The 10,315-nt window shown below is 38.1% G+C and overlaps 1 protein-coding gene across 2 annotated transcripts; it reads left to right on the forward strand.

Moving 5' to 3' along the window:
• The first annotated feature begins 3,003 nt into the window (after window positions 1-3,003).
• LOC121862822 lies at window positions 3,004-6,945 on the forward strand. 2 transcript variants are annotated; one of them, XM_042361141.1, is made up of 2 exons: window positions 3,004-3,450; window positions 6,707-6,945. In XM_042361141.1, the coding sequence occupies exons 1-2, from the start codon at window positions 3,052-3,054 to the stop codon at window positions 6,821-6,823; spliced, it is 516 nt and encodes a 171-aa protein (XP_042217075.1). In that variant the 5' UTR covers window positions 3,004-3,051; the 3' UTR covers window positions 6,824-6,945. The 2 variants fall into 2 exon arrangements, with proteins under 2 accessions (XP_042217075.1, XP_042217076.1); XM_042361142.1 differs by lacking the exon at window positions 6,707-6,945 and having other exon boundaries at window positions 3,011-3,403; window positions 3,446-3,689.
• The last annotated feature ends 3,370 nt before the right edge of the window (window positions 6,946-10,315 follow it).

Consider the following 10,315-nt stretch of genomic DNA (forward strand, 5'->3'; position numbering starts at 1 on the left):
ATTTTCCTTTACAACTAATTAATAGTGAATATTTAAAACAATAAATAAGATTTTAATTCAATATGAAAGACGAATGCTTTAATTTCTATTTTTCACAAATTATATAAAATATGAAATAATTCTGATAGATACACATAAAATATATGCTGTAGAATGAGAGAACAATTATTTAATGTTTAAGATAATATGCCAATAAAGTGAATAAGACAAAGGTATTGGTTAGTGAGAGAAAAAATATTACAATGAAAATAAAAAAGTAAAATATTGAGAAATGCGAATAGAGACACATAGAAAATACACCAGGACACACACACACACACACACACACACACACACACACACACCAACAACCGCCTGCACAAAAGTCTACATAACCAGGTCATCAGGGAAATCAAGTCAGCCAAGAAGTCTTATTATCCCAGGAAAGTGCACGGCCTCAAGGAGGTCGGCATCGGTCAGTGGTACTCTAAGGTAAAAGATCTCTGTGGTCTTAACTGTCAGTCTCCCACACATCCTTTTATCTCACATTTACCTAGTGAGGAGGCAGCTGAGATAATTAATAACCACTTTGCTACTATATGTCATACCCTACCCAGTCTTGACCTCACTCTCCTCCCGGCCTACTTACCTTCCCCCTCCCCCCTCCCAGTGTTCAACTATTTGAAATTGCCAACAAACTCCTAAAATTTAAATCCAAACGCTCTACAACCCTAATTGACCTCCCAAACAAAATTTACAAGAAGTTTGCAGTTGAAATTGCCACCCCCCTCTGTTCCATTATTAATGCCTCCCTTAGACAAAGCAAATATCCTAATGAATGGAAAACCGCATATGTCACCCCTATCCCCAAGGTCCCCACCCCACAGTCCTCTAGTGACCTCAGGCCGGTTGCCATTACCCCCATACCCAGTCTACTCTGTGAAGACTTTGTTTTTGAATGGGCATTTACTAGTATTTATCAGTCAATTGATCCACAGCAATTTGGCAATATGAGGACCTCCTCCACATCACACTGCTTTGTTAGTTTCCTGGATTTTCTGAACAAAAACCTGGAGAAACGTAAGACATCACTGGCCGTTGCCCTTGTTGACTTCAGGAAGGCTTTTGACCTTGTTGATCACTGCATTGTTATCAACAAGGCCATTGCACTGAGGCTGCCCACCAACCTGGTCTCACGGCTCACGGATTTCCTGAGTGAGCGTCTTCAGGCAGTGAGGTACCAGGGTTCTGTCTCCACATTCCAACACCTCACCTGCGGTGTTCCCTTGGGGACCAAGATGGGACCAACCACTGTGCTTCTTAATCCTGATCAAAGACGCTCTCTCGGACACTCGTCACAGGTGGCAGTACGTGGATGACTGCACTGTGGGGGTTACAGTAGACAACACCTCACCGGACTACTCATCGCTACTAGGCACCCTGGACAGGCTACAGGCATGGACTACGGAGAACAATGTCACCATCAATCACACCAGAACCGTAGTCATGCACATCAACACCGCCACCACTCCAGTGCAGGCTCCAGCAGTTACAGTGGGTGCCCATCCTCTCCAGTTAGTGCAGTCTGCCAAACTCCTGGGTGTAACTATAGACCACAAACTGGACTGGAAGGCCCATGTAAAGAACACTATCAAGGCAGCCTCTTACCGACTCTACATGCTACGACAACTCAGGTCACTTTTGGCACCCACGTCAGAGCTAAGGACTATCTACAACGCATTTATACTCCTAAAATTAACGTATGCGTCACCAGTCTGGTCGTGTTCTCTCAACTTTACCCAACAACGTCAGCTAGAGAAGGTACAGAAAAGTGCCTGCAGAATCATGCGTGACGCAGACTACTCCGGCTACAACAACGCTCTCTCCACCCTGGAAATGCCCTCCCTCAGTGACCTCCACCACCAGGCACTAGCAGGGTTTGGTTGTGGACTACTGCACCATCCTCGTCATCGCCACTTACTGCCACCTGCAGTCCCCCGCCCACCTCGCGCAGTCCGCCACTACAACAAAATTCAGCCCATAAGAGCCCGCACTGATAGATAAAGAACAGCACCTTCTCATCTATTGTTAAAATAATAAATAGCTCCTGATTTATGTAATGTACAGCCCTGTAAATGTATTGAGCGTATATTTTTATATCTAAATCACATGTAAGTTTGTATATTTTCAGCCACCGGCTACAACTCTATTAATAAACCGTTTATTATTATTATTATTATTATTATTATTTTTATTATTATTATGACACACACACCCACATGAAAAAGAACTTTATAGAAGAACTTCACAGGGGCACCCCATAGAAACACTGTGTTAACAATTTCAACAGGAGCATGTTTAAAAGTTAGCGCGTCCTTGCCTAAGCCGATGGGCGTTACCTCTTAAAATACAGCCGAGGTTGGTTTCACCGGGTGCTATAAAAGACGTCCACGGCCCCACACTGACAACTTGTTCCTCAACCTCGACATGGTAAGCATCTCTTACTTCTCTGGATCTTACGAGTTCTCAAGATAACAATGAATTTTAAGATAATCAACTTAGAAAACAAATACAGTTTAGACACAGTGAATTACAGTACTAAATATCACACATTCCTAATAATGTTGAATTTATACTTAATAACCTCATTGTTTTAGAAATATGATAAACTTAACACAGCAAACTTTAAAAGGAAATACAAGGCCTTTGCATTGGGGAATATTTTAATAATTTATATCATAATTGGTTATAAACGTAAATATGAACTCTAAGTTTTCAGCATTTGTAGTTGTTATAAAATCCTTAGTATTAGGCAAGTAATAAAACAGTTATTATACAACATATTTATAAAACTCGGTGCACTTAATACAACCTTTTTAATTAGTCACTTAATTAACTGTGTCTATTCCTGTATCGTACTATTATACGTAGAATTAATGGATTATGTCTACTTTATCATACAGAAGCTGCTAGTGGCCGTGGTGGTGGTGTTGGTGGCCGGTGGTCACGCTGACGTCCACTCCTCAGGTGGAGCTCATCATGGGTCAGTCTCATCCAGACCTCATATAGGTCATGGTAGCCATGGTGTTCATGGTAGCCGTGGTGTTGCTCATGGTAGCCATGGTGTTGCTCATGGTAGCCATGGTGTTGCTCACGGTAGCCATGGTGTTGCTCATGGTAGCCATGGTGTTGCTCACGGTCACTCCACGGGACTTCATGGGTCCTACACCCCTGCAAGGCCAGTTTATGGTGCTCATCAGTCCAGCTACACGTCCCATACACCAAGCTATGGTAGCCATCATGGGGGCCACCATGGAAGCTACACTCCCCCTAGACCAACTTATGGTGGTCACCACACAAGCTATACGCCTCATAGACCAACTTATGGTGGTCACCATACAAGCTATACGCCTTATCAACCAACATATGGTGGTCACCATACAAGCTATACGCCTTATCAACCAACCTATGGTGTGTCTCATGGTGTCCATGGTGGGTCATCTGTGGGCAGGCACGTCGCTCCCCACCGTTCAGCAGGAGGCCACGGTTATGGCCATTAACATTCCTGAAACATGCAACCCAAAGTGAGGATGGCACAAGTACTTCAAGAACCTGCAAATTTGATTCTTGAACCGTAAACTGGTTTTATTTATTTATATAGATTCCTACACATTTGTAACTAAATATCCAATAAAACCGTGAAATATGAATAGAAACTTTTTGCATATCCTTTTAAACTGACGGGAAATAATGGAAGTATGGCTGGCAGACAGAACTCTGTCTAAACTACCCTTAATATCCCCAGAGTGTTCATTCTCTTTTTTCTAATTATTTCTGATCATTGGTTATAATAAAAAGGGGCATCTGGAAGTGTTGTGTATTTTGCCATTATCCATATTATTTGCTTTCATTATGATCCAGGTACCATTGGCTTAAAGATTCACACCATTCACGAATGATGGACTACAGGTGTCCAAGTACCTCATGAACAATTATTGGTTTATATATTGTATACTAAAATGAAAGGCATATACTACAAGTTGCTGGATGGAGAAATGAGTTTCATATTGAAGCTATTTTACGTCTTTGTGAAAACAGATTATTGGTTTTGAATTAACATAAAGATGACATTTGATAATGTTCCTGGACCTCGACCTGGATGGTTGTCAAGAGGGAGGTGTGAAGGTTTATCATCGATTTGAATTGAAAACCATGATTCTAGAAGCTGTGAAGGAGCTCGGCGATAGCCATAACAATAGCATGTGGATTGAGAGACTTTAGCGGTAGAGTGTCTTAGAAATCAGCGAAAGGACATAGAATTGTTGTTTTGAACCAACATAATTATATGGATGTGAATGATGGATCTTGATGCACAAGGCAATGCAATATTATGTACCACATAAATGAATTTCTTAGGAAGAATATATGAAGTGTATAGAACAAAGTGTAGAAAATAAGAAGTACTTGAAAACGGAGATAGGGAAGTAAACATGTACTGAACAAAAGAGTAGGTCAAGATCGTCTCCAGTGATATAGATAGTCTGTTAATATTAATGCAGATTAAAAAGAAATGTTGTAGCAGAGCGGAAAATATAAATCACAATATGGAAGGATGAAGTGGAGTATACTTTAAGTGAAAAAGACGGCTATGTAAAACACACTTGTATATATGATGGTCAGACATCAAGGTGTCGAGGGAGTTATGGCTCCGTGAGGACTTTCGGTGGCTAGTGATGCCGCCTTTTGTGTAGCGATGGGCCAGATATTTGTTTTTGTGTGGAATGGGAGTAACGTAACATAAATGTTCGACAGAAATAACAATGAATGTATGATTCCTAAGGGAGGTGGAGGTTCACGTTGCTTAAGACTAAGATGAATGAGCAGGCTTTGTGTGAAATAAAACAAATCCTAGGATTGCTTTCGTTGCTCTTCTGGTGCCGTGGTAGCGATCCTTGTACACACGCAGAACTCCAGTGTTTTATTCTCCACTAGTGAGATATTGTTTTTAAATGGAAGCCCGCGTGTGTATATATATATATATATATATATATATATATATATATATATATATATATATATATATATATATATATATATATATATATATATATATATATTCAGGTAAATCACTGTAGGTGCGCGTGATCCAGGTATATGCTGATAGCCACAAGGAAACACGAAGGCCCCAAGCGCTTTCGTGTAATTCACATCTTCAGGGGTGAGTACAGACTAAGGAGAAATACATAACAAGGCAAATATATATATATACAGTAGAGGAAGGTGAGATGAAGTCCACAATAGTCAGGTTATTAGGTATTGACCCTACTGATCTCCAACCTAATAACCTTACTATTGTGGACTTGGTCTCACCTTCCTCTACTGTATATGCCTCCTTAGTCTGTACTCGCCACGAAAGCATATATATATATATATATATATATATATATATATATATATATATATATATATATATATATATATATATATATATATATATATATATATATATATATATATATATATTCGATAATAAATGAGCCCATTCCTTATGTTTTGAAGACCTTCATTGGGTAACCGCAAAAAAATTCAAGTATCTAACATTATCTCTCTAAAAAGAAAAGAGGAAAATGAGTCGTATAAAGGAACCACCTTAAAAGTTGGTGTGTCCTCGTGAGCGCCGATGGGCGTTGCCTCTCAGAATACAGCCGAGGTTGGTTTCACCAGGTGCTAAAATAGCTCATGTGTGGACTATAAAAGGCATCCACGACCCCACACTGACAACTTGTCTCTCAACCTCGACATGGTAAGCATCTCTTACTTCTCTCGATCTCATGAGTTATACTGTATATATATAACATAACGATGTTTTAATTTCACCAAACGTCTGAAGTCTACAGAAGTTCTAAACTTACTGTAATACTAAACATTACAAATTTCCAACAATTGTGAATTAATTCAAATAATTCCAAGTTATTCATATAATATATGAAATCTTAACAGATAATATTTCCAAATGCTAAACAAAAGTATTTGCATAAGTGAATATTTCATTAATTTATACATGATTAATAAAATAACGATAAAGGTTAAGTTTTTACCATTTTGTGTTGTTATAAAATGCGTTATATTAGGCAAGTAATGTGCTCTTATTATAAACTATATTCTTAAATCATGATGCATGTTGCGTATAATTAACATGTCTACTTTATCATACAGAAGCTGCTAGTGGCCGTGGTGGTGGTGCTGGTGGCCGGTGGTCACGCTGACGTCCACTCCTCAGGTGGAGCCCATCATGGGTCAGTCTCATCCAGACCTCATATAGGTCATGGTAGCCATGGGGTTGTTCATGGTAGCCATGGTGTTGCTCATGGCAGCCATATTGTTGCTCATGGTCGCCATGGTGTTGCTCACGGTCACTCCACGGGACTTCATGGGTCCTACACCCCTCCAAGGCCAGTTTATGGTGCTCATCAGTCCAGCTACACGCCCCATACACCAAGCTATGGTAGCCATCATGGGGGCCACCATGGAAGCTACACTCCCCATAGGCCAACGTATGGTGGTCACCATACAAGCTACACGCCTCATAGACCAACTTATGGTGGTCACCATACAAGCTATACGCCTCATACACCAGCATATGGCGGTCACCATGCAAGCTACACTCCACCTAGACCAACTTATGGTGGTCACCACACAAGCTATACGCCTTATCAACCAACCTATGGTGTGTCTCATGGTGTCCATGGTGGGTCATCTGTGGGCAGGCACGTCGCTCCCCATCGTTCAGCAGGAGGCCACGGTTATGGCCATTAACATTCCTGAAACATGCAACCCAAAGTGAGGATGGCACAAGTACTTCAAGAACCTGCAAATTTGATTCTTGAACCGCAAACTGGTTTTATTTATTTATTTAAATTCCTACACATTTGTAACTAAATATCCAATAAAACTGTGAAATATGAATAGAAACTTTTTTGCATATCCTTTTAAACTGACGGTAATTAATGGAAGTATAGCTGGCAGACAGAACTCTGTCTAAGCTACTCTTAATATCCCCAGAGTGTTCATTCTCTTTTTTCTAATTATTTTCCGATCATTGGTTATAATAAAAAGGGGCATCTGGAAGTGTTGTGTATTTTGTCATTATCCATATTATTTGCTTTCATTATGATCCATGTACCATTGGCTTAAAGATTCACACCATTCACGAATGATGGACTACAGGTGTCCAAGTACCTCATGAACAATTATTGGTTTATATATTGTATACTAAAATGAAAGGCATATACCACAAGTTGCTGGATGGAGAAATGAGTTTCATATTGAAGCTATTTTACATCTTTGTGGAAACAGATAATCGGTTGAGAAATTACTGTACCTTAAAGATGACATACCTGAAAAAAAAAACATATGGGAAATAAGTTGATATTAATTGTAGATTTGTTTAAATAAAAAAGAAGTTTTGGAATAATATTTTACACTTGATAATTTTTTTATGTCATCCATAGGCAGGAAATATCACTGTATCGGTGTACTGTTAATAGCTATAGTTTAAGCTCCTGGCACCAGTAGAGCTCCGGGCACGATGTCTCCGATTTTTAATTTGGTTTTGGTTAGCTTAGGTTAGGTTGGTTTAGGTTAGTTTGGTTAGGTTATGTTTGGTTAGCTTGAGTTAGGTTACATTGGGTTAGATAAGAATACCTTAACTTAGGTTAGGTTCGGCTAGGTTTGATTAGTTTAGCTTAGGTTAAGTTAGGTCAGGTTAGCTCGGATTAGTAATAAATTTCTGCAGTGATTTTAATTCTTCCGTAAGTAGTAATCCGTGAGTGGCTGGAGAGAGAGAGAGAGAGAGAGAGAGAGAGAGAGGAATGCAATGAGTTGGATAGGAGAAGTGAGAGAGTGTTGGGTTAAAGAGAGACTGAGGTAGAGTGAAAGATCCAGTAAGATACGAGTAACTGAAAGATACGAGTCAATGAAAACGGACGTTGAGATTTCACATATCTTGGTAAACTTAACTAAACTCACCCTCTTGGACAAATTATTCAACACGGTATTTCAAGCTACATTTACGAATTATTAATCTGTATTACATTGATTTGATATAAACTTACAGAATAAACTAACAAGGAACTATAATTTAATAATATAAAATCATCATTTCTTTTTTATAATGATGCTACTAACCCGAAGAAAAAATATTGGGACTGATAACTAAAATTAGCGAAATGTTGAGAAGTGAAAATACTGATAAATTGATATAGGAAACTATTACCCAGTATACTTATTCCCTTAATATATTTAAACTGTTTACGCTTCTAATGACCAAAATTCGTATAATAACACACGACAATTTCTGGTTTTTATTTCAAAATGCCTAATTGGAACACAATTTAATCAATTATGAAGAAAATACATTATGTTATTGTTGTTAATATACTGTAAAAAGAACAAAATTTAAATTGTTGTGGAGCTTATTCATGATGTTTGCAACTAATCCCTGGCTGTATTTGTCTCTGTATTTGTGTTTATACCTGCCCCCGTCTGTATTTTTGTTTGTAGCTGTACCTGTAGATAGGAGGCAGCTATCAAACAGGGAGGTACTAACGCCTGGGAAGATATTGGAAGCGTAATGGTAGACCCTGCTGCCATATGTGACCAGGTTGATGATCTGACTTTCTGCCTCATTTACACACAATTGCACGGTCTCATTTTTTCCCCTACTTTGACAACACAACATACATATATCGTTTCTCAATCTTGATTTATTTGCATTTATTATTATTATTATTATTATTATTATTATTATTAATTTTTATTATTATTATTATTATTATTATTATTAATTTTTATTATTATTATTATTATTATTATTATTATTATTATTATTATATTATTATTATTATTATTATTATTATTATTATTATTATTATTATTATTATTATTATTATTATTATTATTATTATTATTATTATTATTATTATTATTATTATTATTTCGTCCCCCAGGCCCCGATGTGGGTCAGTGACCTGTGCCCGGGTGGGTTAATGCCCATTAAAAAAAAACCCCTATAATGTTCACCTGCATTTGCACCTCTTCTATGTGAATTTTGTATCTGTAACTATATCTGTAATACACCTGCACTTACAATTTAATTTGTACCTGCACTTGTTACCGTATTTGTACCTGCACTTGTTACCGTATTTGTACCTGTACTTGTACTTGGCAATACACCACCATCCTCTAGTCGCGTCTTGCAACACTATTTATTCTTGCACATTTACTCGTAGCTTTACCTATACCTATAGCTGCAAAGCATATTATTTGTCATTGTAATGCAATATGTAAGAAACTCTAAGATGACTAAGGTACATTAAATATATGTACGAACGTTGCATTACTCAAAACTATTAGACAATTGACATAAAGTTTATTCATTCTGTTGTAACTTTAAACCCCCTTAAAACTTCTATCGCAACATCCGTGTAAGGTTGTACGATTACAAAGTCCTATATCATTATTGTAAAGTCATTGTAGAAAAACTTGTCCGAAAGTGAACTGATGTTTCAATATGACCCAACCCGTCTTGAACACATTAATGGCAGTAGTTGATGCCATTGACCCGATCTGACATCTGTTGGTAGCAGTATACTCAATGACCCGATGTGACATCTGTTGGTAGCTGTATACTCAATGACCCGACCTGACATATGTTGGTAGCAGTATACTCAATAACCCGACCTGACATCTGTTGGTAGCAGTATACTCAATGACCCGACCTGACATCTGTTGGTAGCTGGATACTCAATGACCCGATTCATTAATTTTATTGGTGGTTATAAGATTCGACTCATGCCCAAGACCGACTAATCTTACAGGATAAACAGCCCCGACCATCAAAACCATGACCTGACCTGTCATTTTTTGCTGCTGAGAGAACCCGAGTGTTATACCCATGAATTCACTGAACCAAAAACTAACTTGATTGTCATTTAAAACAAGTTCTGACTTTTCTTGTACTCAATTTTCGAGTCTCTAACGATTTACTGATCTAAAGAAAGGTTGTGGTGTGGTGGGTTAGGGCTTTGTTTGTGTATGTGTGTGTGTGTGTGTGTGTGTGTGTGTGTGTGTGTGTGTGTGTGTGTGTGTGTGCGTGCTATTCTTTTTGAGAGAGTGCAATGCTGGCCTTGTTAAAAATAAATCTTTTAATAGCAGATGATAAACGGAGAATACACATAATAGAAACATCATTTGAAAAGCGTAACAAGACAAAGATTAACATTATGACACTTACACTTCTTTTATTAATTAACGTTTTGGTCATTGCAGTAACCAT

The sequence above is a fragment of the Homarus americanus genome, unplaced genomic scaffold (genome assembly GCF_018991925.1).
Source record: "Homarus americanus isolate GMGI-L3 unplaced genomic scaffold, GMGI_Hamer_2.0 scaffold42657, whole genome shotgun sequence".
NCBI lineage: Eukaryota > Metazoa > Arthropoda > Malacostraca > Decapoda > Nephropidae > Homarus > Homarus americanus.

Bases quoted from the DNA above. Each gene is read 5' to 3' on its own strand.
- LOC121862822 (XM_042361141.1), top strand. From the start codon at position 3,052: ATGGTAGCCATGGTGTTCATGGTAGCCGTGGTGTTGCTCATGGTAGCC. The intron at 3,451-6,706 runs GTGTGTCTCATG...AACCAACCTATG, and splicing joins GCCTTATCAACCAACCTATG to GTGTGTCTCATGGTGTCCAT.